General features: G+C 58.0%; 1 protein-coding gene across 1 annotated transcript in view; it reads left to right on the forward strand.

Moving 5' to 3' along the window:
• Nucleotides 1-18,873, forward strand: part of CFAP99 (cilia and flagella associated protein 99) — a 36,647-nt gene that overhangs the window by 17,219 nt on the left and 555 nt on the right. The window contains exons 4-14 of the mRNA XM_061145134.1: nt 108-202; nt 2,314-2,426; nt 3,426-3,603; nt 4,773-4,853; nt 4,991-5,065; nt 5,871-5,942; nt 6,136-6,227; nt 6,804-7,008; nt 16,289-16,430; nt 16,536-16,687; nt 17,455-17,660. Coding sequence (XP_061001117.1) covers nt 108-202; nt 2,314-2,426; nt 3,426-3,603; nt 4,773-4,853; nt 4,991-5,065; nt 5,871-5,942; nt 6,136-6,227; nt 6,804-7,008; nt 16,289-16,430; nt 16,536-16,687; nt 17,455-17,660 — 1,411 coding nt within the window. The remainder of the gene's footprint in view (nt 1-107; nt 203-2,313; nt 2,427-3,425; nt 3,604-4,772; nt 4,854-4,990; nt 5,066-5,870; nt 5,943-6,135; nt 6,228-6,803; nt 7,009-16,288; nt 16,431-16,535; nt 16,688-17,454; nt 17,661-18,873) is intronic.

Here is an 18,873-nt window from a genome sequence, read left to right on the forward strand (position 1 = left end):
TTCACTGCCCCTGTCAGGCCCTTAGCCCCTGGTGCCTCTCCCAGGATCAAACGCCCCAGGCGGGGACCCCAGCGTCCTGCTCCCATGCCCACGCCCTCTTCCCCCAGTGATCTGCTACTTGGCCACGTTCCAGCTGGAGGAGCTCGGCTTTCAGCTCTTCTGTGACGTCCTGCGGTCCCAGCCGGTCCACAAGGTGTGCAAGGTAAGCCCCCCCACCCCCAGCCCCAAGTTCTGTTCTCAGACCTTGGCCCCTGCCCCGCCTTGCTGCAAATGTGCCCTTTTCAGGCCTGGGGAGTCTGGTTTCTGCTCCTTGCGGTCCGGCGGGTGGTCGCTGCTGGATGTGAGCTGTTAAGTCGAGACAAGGCGTCCTTGCCCGTTCATAGTCTGGGCCTCTGGAACCTTCCCAGCCCCAGGCAGCCTCTCCTCCCTGCAGGAGGGGCTGTGCGGCTTTGGGGGATCAGGGAGGGCACAGTCTGGAGCAGGTCCTGAGGGGTGGCAGCCTTTGAGAGGGCGCCTGCAGGAGCCCCCCCTGCCTCCCCCAGGCCGTCTCTGTGGCCGCCTGTTCACTTGGGCAGAAAGATCGGGATGCCCGGGGCCTCAGGGCCAGCAGGACCGTGAGTGGGCCTCAGGCCCGCTGCCCTCTGCCGGCCACTCCCATGGAGCATTTGCTGTGGGCCCGGCTTCCTCTGCGAGCAGTTCTTGGTCCGCTCTCACAGGGACTGGGCGAGGTCACTCCTACAAGCACTCATCCCACAGTTGAGGAAACTGAGGCAGAGAGGTTCAGTAACTAACTCGACGTCACACAGCAGCTGAGCGGCAGAGCTGGTTCTTGGGCCAGGCTTTCCACCGCTGGCTGGCTCCTCCCTACTTGGCTTGGCGGCGGGGCAGCCCCCAGACCAGGATAATGACTCCCCAGAGAAGAGAGGGACAGCTGAGGCCCCAGGAGCGCTTTGCGGCCCCTCTGGAGGGAAGCCGCAGGCACTGCAGGGGCAGCCCTGGAGCGGGAGGGGAGGTGCAGGGCGGGGGAAGGGAGGTGGGAGCCGGGACACTCCCCGGACCACCGCCCCAGAGATCTGCACCCGCCCCCGGCAGGTGAGCGAGGCAGCACGTTCAGTGACTGTGTTCCTGTCCACGTATAAACATGAGTAATGCACGGTGCATGGATGTTTCCATAGTCACCGTAAGCAAGGGCTTCATTTCATGACAGCATTTTCTGAGCGATATTCAGAGACAGCCAGCTTCCCGGCTGGAGCGCTCGCACTTGGTTCACACTCTGCTGTCAGAGTTGAAATTCTTAACAAAAATAAAATTAAAGAAAAAAAAAAAAGAAATTATTAATAATTGTTGAGCAAAAGGCCCATGTGTCAGCCTGCCCCGGGGGGTCCCCCAGTGTGTGGAGCCGACCCTGCACCAGGCTTGGCCTCCTGGCCGGTGCCTAGAACCAGCACACCCACTCCGGTGCGGCTTCCTTTCGGAGAGCGCCCCTCCACCGGAAGCGGTGTGTCCCCAGATGGGGGTGAGAGGAGGATGGGGCCCGGGGGTGGAGCGGTGGGCCCCAGGGGCAGTGGTCTGGGAGGAGAAATTGTGGAGACCCCAGTGCCCCAACCATAGACACTTGACTGCCTCCTTCATCAGGAAGTGGGAACAGGAACTAGAAGATGGAGGGAACACCGGGAGCGGGTAGGTGAGGGGCTGAGACAGCCTCCGCATAGCCCAGGGGGTAGGCCGAGGCCCCGGGGCTCGGGGCACGGGGGAGCAGGGGCCAGGCTGCTGCTGTGGAAGCTGTGGAAGGCTCTAGAAGGACCCCTGGCAGCTAGCTGCTCCCTGAGGAAGGGCATGGAGGCCTGAGCGGAAGGAGGAGGGGTGGACATGCCTGTGGGGGCAGTGAGCCCCCCACGGAGGCAGCAGCGGGCGACCAGAGGCCCTGGCCCTGCCCCCTGCCCACCACCACCACCCCCCCCTCGGGCATCAGGGCTGAGGGCCTGCCCAGCCCCCACCCAACCACAGCCGGTGGGGAGGACGGGGAGGGGGCATTTATACAGACCCACGGGGTGCAGGGGTTGAAGCCCAGGGCCCACAGCCGACAGGGACCCCGCTGGCGAACACAGGGGCCCAGGCGAGAGACGGGCAGCTCCCCAGGCCCACAGGAGGGGGCAGGCCAGTGGGGCTGGACGCCTGCCTGCGGCCGGCTGAGGTCTCCTGCGGGTGCGCCAGCCACAGCTGCCGCCCCAGCACTGACTCCCCGCTGGGGAGCTCCAGGGGGTTTCACTCTCACCGAGTGGGTCTGGCCCCCGTGGCTCCCTCTTCCCTCAGTTCCTCGGGTTCCTCTTCAACCCCTTGAACCTCGGCTCATGGATCAAGGACGAGTGGAGCCTTGTCTACGAGACGTCCCACGTAAAGGAGAACTGGATCGACCCCCTGATGAGGTGGGCAGCGCCAGGGTCTCACCCCGGGGCGGGGCGTCCACGCAGGCCGCCAGCTCGTCGCCGGGGAGTAGGGGGCCTGCATGGCTTCCCCAGCTGCCCCCAGGGCGCCCCTCCTGGGCCTGTCACCCCAAAGCTGTCCCCACCACCTTCTACAACCTCCCCCGCCAGGCTTGGGCCAATGCTGGCCAGGCTGGCGCAGGCCAGGACCCGCAGGCGAAAGGACCTCCAGTGGGCCTGCCGGGGCCAGCGTGCAGCTGCCACCCCCAGCCGGCCCCCTCTGCCAGGGCCGGGGAGCCACCTTGTCTTCCTGGGGACGGGCTGACAGGTGGTTCTGGCAGCGGCAGACCCCTCGGGTGCCGGCGGGGTACAGGAGGCCCCGGCCCTGAGCAGCGGGGGAAGGGCCTCACTCCCGCCTGGCTGGACTTGCTGCCAGCGCCCAGTGCGGAGGGCTGCTCCCAGCTGCCTAGGCCTGCAGACCCTGCGGCACCACCCACCACCCCGTCTGCAGCCTTCCCCGCCCGCCCTATGAGCAGCTCCCTTCCCCAGCTGCTCCCCCTCCCCAGGACCCCACTCCTACTGGCCCTCAGACACGCCCTTCCTCCTTCTGGTGACCTTGGACCTCAAGCTGGGGCAGGAAAGATTCAAACCAAGCGGTCTCCCTGGGAGGCATCACCCACTGTCTACACAGGCGATGGCCAGCAGTGCCCACTGGTGTGAGGAGGCATGGGGGGGGAGCCCAAACCTCGGGGGGCAGCCCAGCAGGGCCCTTCCAGAACCCCTTGTCCAAGGCACCCCCACCTCTAGACTCCTCCCCTGCCTCAACCCCTCCTTCAGTCTCCTCTCCACCTGTCACGGCGGTGCAGCTCCAGGGACCCTGATTTTGAATCGCCCGCTTGCTCCCCGCTCACGGCCCCTCCCCCTGTGCCGAGGGGCCGTCCCCTTACTGACCTGCACAGGCAGCGCCCCCCCCAAGCCGCTGCTCCCACCTTTGCCTTTGAGGTGGCAGCCGGAAGTCCAGGAGCTGATCGACCAGCTGCAGGGGGAGCTGACCAGCCAGCCCTCTCCTCCAAAGAGCAAGGCCAAGGTCACAGAGCCCAAGGAGTTCAGCCTGACCACCCCCAGGCCCCGCGCCATCCCCGTGCCTGAGATGGTCCCCAAGGTGGCCAAGACCAGACCGGTAAGTGGAGCCGGTCTCCGTGGGCCCGACCCATGAAGGCAGGGAGAGTGGGCCGTGTAGGCCGGGGCGGAGCTGGGTTCTTCCAGGGCTGAGGGCGCATGGGCCAGTCCAGGAGCATTCGATGCCCCCACCACCCTGTCTCACCCAGAGAGGGAAGCCCAGCTGACCCAGAGCCTGCCCAGGGGAGTGGGCGCCCAGGGAATGAGGTCTGGTCAGTAGGCGTGGAGTGAAGCTGGTGGCCACAGGGCGCTTGGCACTTGGCACTCAGAGCCCTCTTTAACCCTGTTGGTATGCACCTCTCCCTCCCCACAGTGTGCGCGCGTGCGCGCGTGTGTGTGTGTGTGCGTGTGTGTGTGTGTGCGCGCGCGCGCGCAGGCTTTCCCCACCTCGGGGTCTCTGCCTGTCTATCCCATCTGCCTAGACCCTTTTTCACTGCCTCCCCCTGCCCTGCGTTGCTGACGTCTCTCAGTCAAGATGCTTCTTATTACAAGGAAAAAGAGCTCAGTCTGGCTTAGACAATAGAGAACTAGCCGACTCTCACGGCTGCAGTAGGGTCGGCTTCAGGCATAGTTTGATCAGGGTGCTGGAGCCGCCTCTGTGTGACTCTTTCCCCTAGTCCCCTCTGAGGGTCGGCTTGATCTTTGGGCTGACTTCCCTTATGGCAGCCACACATCCAGGCCTCATGCCCACAACTCACTGTCCAGGGCATGAGGGGACATCTAGGGCCAAGAATTCTGTGACAGTGTGATTAGACCAACGGGGGTTGCGTGTCTGCCCTTGACCTGATCACCATGACTGGGAGTGCAGTGTTCTGACGGGTCTTGGGCCCCACCCTGAGCGCCTGTGAGGGATTCGGCTTCCCAGAACCAATCGCATCCCCCAGCAGAACTGAGGAGTACATGAAGGGTGAAGGGATGGTGCTGGAAAGTCCCAGGGTCCCAGTCCACTCCCACCACGTGTCGGGTCTCCTTACAGCCTCTTCCCTGAGAGGCTTTCCATGGACCCCTCGCCTCTATCAGCTCTCTCAATTTCCTTTTCGTTGACCCAGATCCTTTTCTTCACATCAATTCGTTTTTATGGTTTTTATTAGTCTTATTAGTTTTCGTGGTGCGGCTTGTCACCTCGGTCTCCCTTCCGCTGCCCGCCACCCCCCCCCGCCACCCCACCAGGTCCCCAGGAGCACCTACCAGCCGCCCAAGGAGCAGCGGCTGCTGGAGATGACCAAGAGATACAACCGCTGGAAGGCCGAGGTGGGCGGGCTGCACACGGAGACCCCCAAGGGGGTGCCGGGGAGGGAGGAGGGGAGGGGCGGCGAGCCGGCCTGTGCGTCTGTGGCCTGGGGACCGCGTGGCGGCCGGCGGGGCTGGAGCCGTCTGTCCCTGCGCAGGAGCTGCTGCTGCGTGCTAACATCGAGGAGCTGCGGTGCGCGGTGCCCAGGAGCCGCGGGGAGCCCCAGCTGCAGGTGACGCCCGCCCCCGCCCCCATGCCCTGGGCGGGGCCTCACAGACAGGCCCCTCCCTGTGCCACGGCGAGGCCACGGGAGGGCGGGGCCCCGAGACGCCTGCCGCGTGCGGTCCGGGCCAGCAGGGGCAGCCTCGCCGTCTCGGGCTGCTTCCAGGTTTTCCCACACTTAGCATTTAACATTTCTGTAAGAAAAACCCCAAGATGTGTTTGTCAGTAAAGAAAGTCAGGGAGCTGGGCCGGGAGGCCCCAGGCTGGGTGGACGCTGAGCGGTGCTCCCTTGGGAGAGGTTGGCCTATTCCCGCCCCCCCCCCCCCCCACCACCACAGTGGACTCGCCCGGGTGGCCGCGGATGGACCAGAGCTGAGCCTCCCCCGGCAGTGGGGGCAGGCCAGGGGACTGGGCACCCCGCCCGGGAGCAGCGTGCCCGGGTGTCATGGCCGGGTGCTTGTGTGGGGGCTGCCTCTCACCAGCCGCTGTGCCGTGGACCGACGTACCCACCCTGAGGGGGTCAGCAGAGCAGAAGGCCGGGCAGGGAGCAGCCGGGCCGTCCTGGGGCGGCCCCGGGGCCGCGGGGAGCGGGCCCCTGAGCCCACAGGCTCCAGCCCCCTGTCTGGGAACCGCGGTCCCCGGCCGGCACGCCGGCCCCAAACCCTCCCTACCCGCCCGGGCGGCTGGAGGGCCCTAGAGGGACCTGCCCAGGGGCCCCACGCGGGGCGAGCTGGGCAGAGGGGAGTGGGCCAGGCCTCCCCGGGGTGCATTTGGGGGCATCCGTGGGCACAGGTGCCAGGCCCTGACTCCCGCAGGGCTCCAAGAAGAAGCCGCGGCTCCGGCTCCCACCTCGTATCCTCAAGACCCAGAAACTGACCTTCTATACGGTGAGCGGTGCTCCCGGGGCCTCTCCCCACGCTCCCGCCTCTGGGCCTGTCCCCCTGAGGAAATCCCGGCCCTTATGGCCGAGGGGAGCGCCGGGCAGGGGGAGGGTATGGAGGGCAGAGGGGCAGGGGGGCACTGGCTGCTCCAAGGCCGCCCCCCACCCCTGTCACAGCCCGCTCCCACCCTCTCCCGCAGCCTAACGACAGTGCCCCGGTCAAGCTCAACACGGCCGCCATCCTGCGCGAAGGGGCCTTGTACCAGCGGCAGGTGGAGAAGGAGCTGCAGAGGTGGGGACTCGAGGGCCTCGGGCGCCCCTTAGGGGGTCCAGGGGTGGGGAGCGGCGGCGTCCCACCCGAACAGCCCCAGGGGCTCGAGAAGGCCAGCGTCAGGGTCACGGCCGCAGCCAAGGAAGCTCGGCTCCACTCGGCGAGGAGATGGACAGACAGCAGGCGGCGGCTCAGGGAAACCCGGCCTCCCCACACCTCCTCCCGGGAGCCCTCTCCCCTAGACCGCCCTGGCTGCAGGCCCTGGTCTCACCCTGAGAGCTGGGCTGTGGGGGAAGCTTGGGTGTCTGACCGGCTGGGTGAGAAGATGGACAGAGGGACAGAGGGGTGGCGGATGGATGGGCAGGGGGTGGAGGACGGGCGGACACAGGTGAGCGGACAGACGAGCGGTTGAAGGCACGAGGGGGGAGACGCGGCCAGAGGGTGGGTGCACACGCAGGACCAGGGCAGGCGGGCAGTGTGGGGCCGGGTGTCCGGTGCAGAGCGGCCGCGCCCGTGAAGGCCACGCCCCCCGGGGGACCCTGGGCTCTGGGCGGGCCTCACGGGAGCCGCCAGCGGCCCGCCGCCCCGTGTCCCCAGGGTGGACCGGCTCGTGGACGGGGCCGGGGACTTCTCCGAGTTCCTCGAGTGGCAGAGGCGGATGCAGGCGAAGGACCGGGAGGAGCAGCTGGCCGCGGGCGAGGTCCGCCGGCTGCGGGGGAAGCTGAGCCACGAGGCGGCGGCGCTGGCGCGGCAGCAGGTGGCACGGGAGAAGAGGAGGACGGCAGAGCTGAAGAAGGAGGAGGTGACGGCGGTGGGGGTGCGGGGCTGCCCGCGGTTGCTGACCTGGCCCTTTCCTCCTAAACCCACAGAACGGCGCTGGGTCCTGGGGCCTCGCGTGGCCGGGCCAGGCGGGGGGCGGTGGGGGAGGGGCGTCTGGAGTCTGGGGTCAGCGGGCCTCAGTGGGCCGACCGGTCAGCACCCCCGGTCCAGGCTGCCCCCCGCCCCTGCTAGCAGGGTCGGTTGGTCCCCCCACCTACACATGGAGGGGAGACCGGAGATCTGAGGGAAACTTCCAGGAGGCAGACATGTTTGCGTAAGACGCGAGAGGGTATGTGGGTCGCCCACGTTTCCAGTTAGGATGCTCTGGACATCGCTGGAGACATGGCCTGGCTGGGGGCGCCCTGCCCGTGTCCCGTCCAGGGGGCCTGGTGGGGGCCTGGACGAGGCAGGACCCTGCAGGGCCCAGGGACGCGACAGGAGCCCAGTCTCCTTAGATGTGCCACTAAGGGCCTGAGTCGGCAGGTGTGCCCCAGGTTCACACGTAGCACTTCTCCTGGAAGACGGGTTTGTGTCTGTTCTTCACATTGCTGTTCAGTTGCACAGTCGTATCCAACTCTTTGGGACCCCATGGTCTGCAGCACGCCAGGCTTCCCTGTGCTTCACTGTCTCTCAGAATTTGCTCAAACTCATGTCTATGGAGTCAGTGCTGCCATCCAACCGTCTCATCTTCTGTCGTCCCCTTCTCCTGCCTTCAGTCTTTCCCAGCATCAGGGTCTTTTCCAGTGAGTCAGTTCTTTGCATCAGATGGCCAAAATATTGGAGCCTCAGCGTCAGCATCAGTCCTTGCAATGAGTAGTTAGGACTGATTTCCTTTACGATGAACTGGTTGGATCTCCTTGCTGTCCAAGGGACTCTCAAGAGTCTTCTCCCAACGCTTCACAGTCCGACAGCATCAAATCTTCAGCATTCAGTTTTCTTTACGGTCCAACTCTCACTTCCATATCTGACTACTGGAAAAACCACACTTTTGACTAGATGGACCTTTGCTGGCAAAGTAATGTCTCTGCATTTTAATATGCTATCTAGGTTGGTCATAGTTTTTCTTCCAAGGAGCAAGCATCTTTTAATTTCATGGCTGCAATCACCATCTGCAGTGATTTTGGAGCCCCCAAAAAGTCTGTCACTGTTTCCACTGTTTCCCCATCTATTTACCATGAAGTGATAGGACCAGATGCCATGATCTTTGTTTTTTGAATGTTGAGTTTTAAGCCAACTTTTTTACTCTCCTCTTTAACTTTCATCAAGAGGCTCTTTAGTTCCCCTTTGCTTTCTGCCTTAAGGGTGGTATCATCTACATATCTAAGGTTATTGATATTTCTCCCAGCAGTCTCGATTCCAGCTTGTGCTTCATCCAACCCAGCATGCTGCATGATATACTCTGCATATAAGTTAAATAAGCAGGGTGACAATATACAGCCTTGACATACTCCTTTCCCAATTTTGAAATGTCTGTTATTCCATATCTGGTTCTAACTGTTGCTTCTTGACCTGCGTACAGATTCCTCAGGAGGCAGATAAGGTGGTCTGATATTCCCATCTCTTAAAGAATTTTCCACAGTTTATTATGATCTACGCAGTCAAAGGCTTTGGCGTAATCAATGAAGCAGAAGTAGATGTTTTTCTGGAATTCTCTTGCTTTTTCTATGATCCAACGGATGTTGGCAATTTGATCTCTGGTTCCTCTGCCGTTTCTAAAGCCAGCTTGAACATCTGGAAGCTCTCAGTTCATGTACTGTTGAAGCCTATATTGGAGAATTTTGAGCATCACTTTGCTACCGTGTGAAATGAGTGCAATTGTGCAGTTGTTTGAACATTCTTTGGCATTACCTTTCTTTGGGATAGGAATGAAAACTGACCTTTTCCAGTCCTGTGGCCACTGCTGAGTTTTCCAAATTTGCTGGTATTTTGAGGGCAGCACTTTCACAGCATCATCTTTTAGGATTTGAAATAGTTCAGCTTGTATTCCATCACCTCCACTAGCTTTGTGTGTGTGATGCTTCCTAAGCCCACTTGACTTAGGACTCCAGGATGTCTGGCTGTACGTGATCACACCACCATGGTTATCTGGGTCATTAAGATTAAGATCTTTTCTGTGCTGTTCTGTGTATTCTTGCCACCTCTTCTTAATCTCTTCTGCTTCTGTTAGGTCCATACCATTTCTGTCCTTTATTGTGCCCATCTTTGCAGGAAATGTATCTTGGTATCTCTAATTTTCTTTAAGAGATGTCTAGTTGTATTGAATATATGATTTGCAGATACCATCTCCCATCCCATGTGTGTGGGTGCTCAGTCATGTCTGACTCTTTGCGATCCCATAAACTGTGGTAAAGTTTTTTTTACAGGCATTTTTTTTTTTTACCTGCCTCAGCTGGTAAAGAATCTGCCTGCATTACAGGAGACCTGGGTTTGATCCCTGAGTTGGGAAGATCCCCTGGAGAAGGGAACGGCTACCCTCTCCAATACTCTGGCCTGGAGAAGTCCATGGACTCCATAGTCCATGGGGTCGCAGAGAGTGGGACATGACTGAGCAACTTTCACTTACCTGTTAAGGAAAGTAACCCTTTAATTATAATATATTATTACAGGTATTTTGTTCCAGTTACTCATTTGGCTTCACTTGAATGATGTGTTTTGGCCTTGCAAATGTATTTTCTTTTCTTTTTTTGCAAATGTATTTTCATGTCATCAAACTTATCAGTCTTCTCTTTCATTGTATCTGGATTTTGAATAGCGAGGAAGGTTTTTCCCATGCGCATGGTATGGAAGAATTCAGCCGTATTTTCTTCTGGCATTTGTGTGGTTTTATTTTTAAATCTGGATCTCTATCCACTTGAAATTTATTCTCGTATGTGGTGTTAAGATCCGAATCCAGCAGATGCCATGCAGTTTAGTCTCCCAGTCCCTGAATGCAGTATGTGTCTCCACTTGTTTCAATCTTTTATTTCTTTCATCTGGTTATTTAGGTTTCTGTATGTAAGTCCTATAGAAGTTTGTTAGACTTGCACCTAAGTATTTCTTCCATGGTTTTCGAGTGGTTGTGGATGGCATTGTATTTTCAGTTTTGGTGTCCACATAGTGAATGCCAGTCTGTAAAATGCAGTTGGTTTTGTGTGTCGTTCCTGTGTCCTGTGGCCTCGCTAAACGCCCTTACTAGTTTTTTAGGACACACCAGACAGTTTGTCGTAGATTCCTTGGACTTCTCTCTGTGACACTCATTTCATCTTTTATTCCTTCCTTTCCAATCTGCATTCCATTTATCTCCTCCTCTTGCCTGTTGCACTGGCTAGTTCACCATCTTGGGGGAAATCAGTCTTTCACTATTAAGTATCATGTTAGATGTCAGGTTTTTTGTAGATGTGCACTTTATCAAGTCGATTAAATTCCCTTCTATTGCTGTTTTTCTGAAAGTTTTTATCAGGAAATTTTGCGAAACGGTTCTCTGGATCAATTGATACAGTCATGTGATCGTCTTTAGCCTGTTAATACGGTGGATTACATTGACCGATTTTCAAATGTTGAACCAGCTTTGCATTCTAAGAATAAACCCCACTTGATTGTGGTGTTTGTATAATTCGTTTTTATGTGGGTTGAATTCTATTTGCTACTATTTTGATTTTCTTAGAGTTGTTCTTACATGTAGTTTCTTAAGTAGTGTTAGTCTATAGTTTTCCTTGTTTGGAATGTCATTTGTCTGGTTTTGGTATCAGGGTAATTCTAACTTCATAAAATGAATTTGGAAGTGTTTTCTCCTCTCGTTTTCTAGGAAAGATTGCGTAAAGTTGATATTCACTCTTTCAACACATGGTAGGATTCTCTAGTGAAATCATCTGGGTTTGGAGTTTTCTTTTTTGGACGTTTCTAAATTAGAAATTCAACTTTCTTACAAGTTACAGGGCTATTCAAACGATCTGTTTCATTTTGGGTAAGTTGTGGTAGTTTCTGTTTTTTGAGAAATTGTCCATTTCACTAAGCTGCCAAATTTATGGATGTAAGAGTTGTTTTTAAGCTTCTGTTACTATCCTTTTTAATGTCTGTAGGGTCTAAAGCATTTCACTGTTGATACTGATGATTTTATGTTTGTTCATTTTTTTCTGTAAGCATTGCTAGAGATTTGTCAATTCCACTGATCTTTTCAAATAACTAGCCTCTTGTTTCATTGATTTTTCTCTCCTGTTTGACTGTTTCCAGTGTTATTGATTTCTGCTCTTTATTATTTCCTTCCTTCTGCTTGCGTTGAGTTTATTTTGTTCTTTTCCTGGGTTCTTGAGATGGGAGGTGGGTTACTGACACGAGACTTTGCTGCTTTTCCATTGTGAGCGCCCAGTCTTGCGCTTTCCCATTTATTTGTTGCTTTGGCTGTGTCCACAAATTTTGGCCTGTTGTATTTCACTTTCACTCAGTTCAGCGTCCTTTTTCATTTCACTTGAAAATATCTCTTTGCCCCATGGATTATCTAGGAGTATATTGTTTAGTTTCCAAGCATTGGTTCTTTTTCACGATTGATTTCTGGTTGATTCCATCATGGTTGTTGAACATACTCTGCGCTATTTATTTCAAATTTGTTGAGCTTATGTCTTTCATAATCGCTTGTTGAAGCATTTTAACGATGGCTTCTTTAAAAACCACCGTCAGATCCAACACCTCTGTGACCTTGGTGCTGATGTCTACTGACTGTGTCTTCATTCTGTTGGAGACCATCCTGGCTTGTGGTGTGATGACTGGTTGAAACCCGGACATTCTGGGTATTCTGTTCCAACCGTCTGGGTCTCATTTAAGCCTTCTGTCTGAGCTGCCCCTCTCTGATGCTGCTCTGGCAGGGGAAGGGGGGCACCACTGCATTACTGCCAGGCAGGCTCATCAGCCCTGCCTCTCCACGTGCCTCTGCTGACCCCGAGAGGGGCTACTGATGAGGGCAAGGGCTCTGCTCATCCTCCACCGACAGCTCCCTGAGCGGGAGTGGCAGGAGCACCTTAGAACTGCCCCCACATGGCCCTCACTGTCACGTGGCAAGCGTGAGGGGAAAGCCCTCACTTGGCACTCGGCTCCCTCTGACGCCACCCTGGTGGGGGGGTGACGGGACCCTTGTTCCCACGGGTGGGGGTAGGCACCAGGTTGCTGAGCTCACCGCCGGGTCTCCTCTGGCACACCAGACCCGTGGGGCAGGTCCCTGCTCAGATGGCCGTGCACCGTCTCCCACGGCTCGGGGAAGTTCACGCCCGCTCAGCCTTTGCCCAGGTTCTGTCTGTGACGGCTGGCTGGAGCACAGCTTGTGTTGTACCGTCTTCTGTCTCTCTAGGTGGCGCCTACCTTCCCCGGTGGCTCAGATGGTAAAGAATCTGCCTGCAGTGAGGGAGACCTAGGTTCAACCCCTGGGTGGAGAAGATCCCCTGGAGAAGGGAATAGCAACCCACTCCAGTATTCTTGCCTGAGAAATCTCATGGACAGAGGAGCCTGGTGGGCTACAGTGCATGGGGTTGCAAAGGGTCGGACACGACTGAGCGGCTGACACTAGTTGGAGACATCAGGCTGTGGTCAGGCTTTTTTGTCAGTGCCTGTGGCATTTTGGGGGCCTTCAGCTCCCAGCCTGGAACACACGAGGTAAAAAGGAGGCCAGGGACCCCACCACCACGCCATTCTTCAGGTCCCGCACTCCTAGCCAGCCGGCCTTCTTCCCTCCACTGTTCACTGTCTTCATATGTATGTTTTTGGTTGGTTTTTTTTTTTTTTTTTTTTTAATATTTATTCATTTGACTGTGCCAGGCCTTAGTTGCAGTATTTGTTGTGATTGTTACTCAGCTGACTTTTTTGTGACACCATGGAACTGTATCCCGCCAGGCTTCTCTGTCCATGGGATTTCCCAGGCAAGAATACTGGAGTGGGTTACCATTCCTTTCCCCCGGGGATCTTCCTGGCCCAGGTATCGAACTCATGTCGTCGCCTGCATTAGCAGGTGAATTCTTTACCTCTGAGCCACCAGGGAAGCCCTAGTTGCCCCATGTGTGATCTAGTTCCCTGACCAGGGATCAAACCCGGGCCCCCCCCGCATTGGAAGCATGGAGCCTTAGCCACTGGACCACCAGGGAAGTCCCTGTATCTTTGATAATTTATATTCAGGGGTTTTAGCTGTGCCGGGTGGGAGGAGCAGGGAAAAGTGCCCCCACCCCGTCTTCCCAGACGTGGAAGTCCCGGGTGTCGATTCTCGTAAAGGCTTTTGCAGCGTCTGTGGAGAGAATCCACTTTTCCTCCCAACCTCTATGCATGTGGTGAATTGTATGAGGGATTTCTTAATGCTAACCCATCCTTGCCTTCCTGGGATGAGTCCCGTGCAGTGGGGCCCACGAAGCCGCGAGGCCAGTCTGGCCCCTGAGCGGACTCCGGGCCGGACCTTGGGCCCGAGGGTTACGTCCGGGCAGACAGAGCCGAGAGCTGGCCAGGGGCTCCAGGCGCCCTGGCGGCCCTTGCCCTCCTCCCGCAGGCCGGGGCCGTCTTCTGTGCCTCTCTGTGTCTCCTCCTCTTCTTATACTGACACTTGTCACCGGGTATCCTGCGCCCTCCCAGGTGGCACAGCGGTAAAGGATCCGCCTGCCGATGCAGGCCAGGCGGTGGACGAGGGTTCAATCAGGTGTCCCGGAGAACGTCAGTCTGTTGGGATGGCCAGACCGGGTGTGGCAGGAAGACCACAGAGGCCGCGGGCCTTCTCCTCACATCCCATCAGGGTTCCCGCCGTCAGCAAACTCATCGCTGAGCACGCTGGCCTTGATCACCCGACTTCTTGCCAAGGGCCTTGCCCCTCCCACGCTGCGCTCTTTGGAAGGGGTCTCTGAGCGGAGCCCACACTCAGGGACGTGGGGGATTGTGTGGAATTCTTCAGCACAGAATGCTGGTCTCTTCTCCCCGAGCTTGCTCACTTATTCACTCATGCATATTTATTCTATACTTTGTGTTATAATCCAATACGACGTGACTTATTCTGTTGCCAGCTTTGGTCACTGGGAGCCCCTTCGGGCTGGCGCCCGTGTCCCTTTGACATGCCCCCCAACCCCCAGTCGTTCTTTTGTCTCTTGAGCACCTCCTTCCTTTTGTTAGGGGCTTCCCAGGTGGCACTAGTGGTAAAGAACCCATCTGCCAGTGCAGGAGATGTAAGAGACGCAGGTTCGATGCCTAGGTTGGGAAGATACCCTGGAGGAAGGCATGACACCCCACTCCAGTATGCTTGCCTGGAGAATCCCATGCACAGAGGAGCCTGGAGGGCTACTGTCCATAGAGTCGTCGCAGGGTCGGACCAACTGAGCGAGTTAGCACGCACGTCACTGTTGTTGTTGCTTAGTTGCTAAGGACTGTAGCCCGCCAGGCTCCTCTGTCCATGGGATATCCCAGGCAAGAATACTGGAGTGGGTTGCCATGTCCTCCTCCAGAGGATCTTCCTGACCCAGGGATCGAACCCACGTCTCCTGCACGGCAGGCGGGTTTGATTCTGCCGAGCCACTTGGGAGGCCCCCTCCTTCCTCTACAATGCCGTAAAACGCTCCAGGCTCATCTTGTATCTTCTTCTCCTCAGCCATAAAGTGGCCGTCTCTCCGAGGACCCTAGTTCCTTTTCTTAGAACCTGGGATGAACTCGCACGGAGAAGGGCGGCCTCGAGCCAGTTTACATGTGCTGGCAGAGTGCTTCACCAAGGCCTCCTTCCTGCCCAGGGTGCCTGGAGTCCACGCCACCAGCACCGGCGGACCCTCCACATGCCACGTGGCCTGAAATGAGCCCCCAGCTGCCAAGACCTCTGGAACTGGGAGTCCAGGGCCCCTCCTGGCGGCACTGGGCAGTGATGGGAGGTGCACATCCCACCCTGTCCTTTGTGGCATCTTTTGTTTCTTTTTTAAATGGAGAGTCTTTAAAGAATTTCCTGTTTATTTTTTGGCTGCACTGGGTGTCCGTTGCTGCGCGTGGGCTTTCTCCAGCTATGGTGAGCGGCGGCTTCTCTTCTTCTCGCCGAGCCTGGGCCCTGCAGCGCGTAGGCTTCAGTGGTTGTGACGCACAGGCTTGGCTGTCCCACAGCACATGGCATCTTCCTGGACCAGAGATCAAACCTGTGACCTCTGCATTGTCAGTTCAGTTCAGTTGCTCAGTCGTGTCTGACTCTTTGCGACCCCGTGGACTACAGCACGCCAGGCCTCCTGTCCATCACCAACTCCCAGGAGTTTTCTCAAACCCATGTCCATTGAGTCGGTGATGCCATCCAACCATATCATCCTCTGTCATCCCCTTTTCCTCCCACCTTCAGTCTTTCCCAGCATCAGGGTCTTTTCCAATCAGTCAGGTCTTCACATCAGGTGGCCAAAGTGTTGGAGTTGCAGCTTCAGTATCAGTCCTTCCAATGAATATTCAGGACTGATTTCCTTTAGGATGGACTGGTTAGATCTCCTTGCAGTCCAAGGGACTCTCAAGAGTCTTCTCTAACACCACAGTTCAAAAGCATCAATTCTTTGGCACTCAGGTTTGCATTGTCAGGCAGATTCTTAACCGATGGACCACCAATTTGTAGTATCTTGAAGACTGAAAATAATATTCTGAATTGTTCACAATAGCGGCAAATGGGAAACAACCTGAATGTGTCTCAATGGTAGGATGGATCAAAGAGTTGTGATATACTCCCTGAAACAGTCATGAGAGTAAGCCAACTGTAATCCCAGTGAACACGTGGGTGAGGCCGGAACCCCTGACGCAGAGAAGAGAGGAGCTGGGCCGCAGGGCCTGTGACGTGGTTCACAGTGGCGGCAGCGCGCCCTGCGGCTCAGGGCTGTGCATATCGGAGGCTCCAGGAGAAACAGGAGTGTGGGAGGACCATCAGGACGTGCCCGGGGCTCCCCTGGAGCCTGGCCTGTGCACAGTCGTGGGCAGAATCTGGACAGCTGGCCCCACGTGCCTGCAAAGCGAGGAGGGTCCTCCTCTGTGACCTGGAGTGAGCAGAGGGTGGGCTTCAGGGCAGACCTGGGGCCCTGACCCAGTTTCCCCCGGGCTCTGTAGGCTGCCCTCCTCAGCGGCCCTGTCGGATCTGGGGCTGTGGGGGCCTGGTTCTGGGCTCACCCCCATAGGGGAGGCCAGGAGGGCGCGAGGTGGGAATTCCCTGCAGGCCCAACCCCCAGGACGCTGGCGAGCCTAAACCCAGGTTCCTGGGTGATTCAGGGCCGACCTCGGCGGCTCAGGGGCCAGAGCGGGCTGCTCTGACGGTGGCCGGTTGTGTCCAGACAGCCGAGCTGATGCAGCGGTGCGCAGAGAGGCGCCTCCAGGAGGAAATGTCCATGAAGGAGCTGGTGGAGCAGGTGATAGAGACACAGAAGAACGTCAAGGTGGCGCAGACGGAGCTCCGGAAAGGCCGCCGGCGGATAGGTAGGGGGTGTGGGGGGGGGGGGCCATGCCCTCCCAGGAGCTACCCCCACCCCCAGGGCCGGCCGGCTGCTCTCCGAGCCCCTCAGCGCCCCGCTTGGCCCCCAGCTCAGGAGGTGACGGAGCAGAACCGGGAGCTGCTGCAGCGCAGCGCAGAGGCGGCCAAGGAGGAGCAGAAGCGGCGCTGCGACCTCGTCTCCCAGCTGCGAGCCCTGGAGTCTCAGCCCACGCGCAGGGGCAAGCTGGTGGACCTGACCCAGGTGAGGCCGCCGCCCTGGGGCCCACGCCCGTCCAGCGAACTCCGGGGGCCGGGGTTGGGAGGCTGCCTCGCATCTTCCTGGGCCTGGCGTCCTGCGGAGGGTGCACCCACGATTCCCACCAAGGCCGAAGGCAGTCTGGACCCCAGCTGGGGTCCACCTGGCCACTCACGCCCAACTGCCCCCTGCCCGCCGTGCCGGAGGACCCGGTCCGGGGAGGCCTCTGGCACCCGGGGGGCCGGCGGGCAGCTTCACAGACTTGCGCATTGAGGGAGCCCCCCAGGACTCACTAGGGCTGCGTGGCAGGTGCGCTGGAGGGACGGCGCGGGTGCTGGACGGGCAGGGGGCTGAGACGGGCAGCAGCCGCTGGCACGCGGGGATGGACCCGGTGTGGGGTTTAGGCCTGGTCCCCGGCTGTGCAGAGTCCGACGGGCTGTCTGCTTGGGCCCCCAGGTCCCGGCTGGGGAGACAGGGCTGAGTTCCACGGGGGCCCTGCCAGCGCGGAGGGCCCCGCCAGGCCCCTAGCTGAGCTGTCCAGGCGCAGGTCAAGGGCTGCGGAGGGGGCCCAGGCAGGAGAAGCCTGACGGTGCACATTGCCACACAGGCCCCGCCGAGTGGACGGGCAGCCACCTGGGCACGGGGCCAGGCCTGTGGCCTTCAGAAAGGACGATGGAGCCGGTGCAGGGGGAAAGCCAGGGGCCGGGGCCAGCCGGGAAGGGTTGGGCCTGGCTCCCAGCCTGGGGCCTCCCCCCACCCCAGTCCTCCTGCAGATCCCTGGCCACGGCCTGGAGGGGGAGATGTCGGTTGTGGAGTTGCGTGAGCGGCTGGCCCTGCTCAAGGAGACCCGGCGTCGCCAGGAGGAGGAGCGACGAGACCAGATCATCCAGGGCAAGCGCGCCAAGAGCCAGGAGCTGCGGGACACGCTGGAGCAGGTGGCGCTGTGCCGTGCTGCCATGGGGAGGTCTGCAGCCCTGAGGTGGGTGCCGGTGACCCCCGGGGCGGGCACCCGGAGCGGGCGAGGAGCAGGGAGCCTGCCTTTCCCCCTTCCCCCAGGGGGTTTTCCTCACAGCAACCCACCACCCTCCAGTCAGTTCCCTTGCAATCTTTCCCCTCACCCAACTGTTTTCTTAGACAAGTCTCAGCCTTCAAAAAGGGTAGGAAAAAAGCCTGGGGTAATGCTCAGATAAGCCGGGCCACACCCTTTAGCCCTGCGCTTCATCTATTAATAGCAAGCCAGCTACTTAATGGGTTTGTGCAGAAGTTGGGAAGTGTGTGCTTAGTCACTCAGCAGTGTCCGACTCTGTCACTGGACTGTAGGCTCCTCTGTCCATGGGGATTCTCCAGGCAAGAATACTGGAATGGGTAGCCTTCCCCTTCTCCAGGGGATCTTCCCAACCCAGGGATGGAACCCAGGTCTCCCGCATTGCGGGTGGATTCTTTACTATCTGAGCCACCAGGGAAGCCCATGAATAATGGAGTGGGTAGCCTATCCCTTCTCCAGGGGAATCTTCCCAGCCCAATAATTGAACTGGGGCCTCCTGCACTGCAGGCGGATTCTTTACCAGCTGAGCTACCAGGGAAGCCCATGCAGGTTTTGGACATTTCACTCATAAATGCTCTGGTGTGCATCTTCTGAGAAAAAACACAGCCCTACATAACCACAGCACAATGACACAGCTAGAAACGAGCAGAGACTCCCAGCGCCATCTAAATACCCTGTCCCTGGTCACCTCTCTCCAAGGATCCCAAAACTGTTCACTATAGCTTGAAAAGATCGAGTACTATAACTTTTATCTTTTTAAACTAGGACCTAAAAAAAAAAAAACAAAAAACAAAAAAAAAAACTAGGACCTGAGGCGGCGGGGGAGGGAGGGGGGCAGGTCATACGTAGCATCTGGTTGGCAAACATCTCTTTCAATGGAAAGCACATGGACACAGACACACCCTTTTTGTTTTCGGAACACTGTGGTGACTTTTCGGGTCCGTGGGGCCTGGTATGGAAAGATGTGCACAGACAGCGGAATATTAGCAGCGGTAATCTTTAGGCAAGAGCGGGGAAGGCAGGGTAAGATGAAAGGGCGGTGGCTTTTCTCATCCCCGAAAACGTGCATAAGCAAACCTGTGGAATACTCTTTCAACTGTGAAATACAAGGAGCAAAAAGACAAGAGGCGCCGGGGAGAACCCTCCC

This window comes from Dama dama, chromosome 6, assembly GCF_033118175.1.
Source record: "Dama dama isolate Ldn47 chromosome 6, ASM3311817v1, whole genome shotgun sequence".
Taxonomy (NCBI): domain Eukaryota; kingdom Metazoa; phylum Chordata; class Mammalia; order Artiodactyla; family Cervidae; genus Dama; species Dama dama.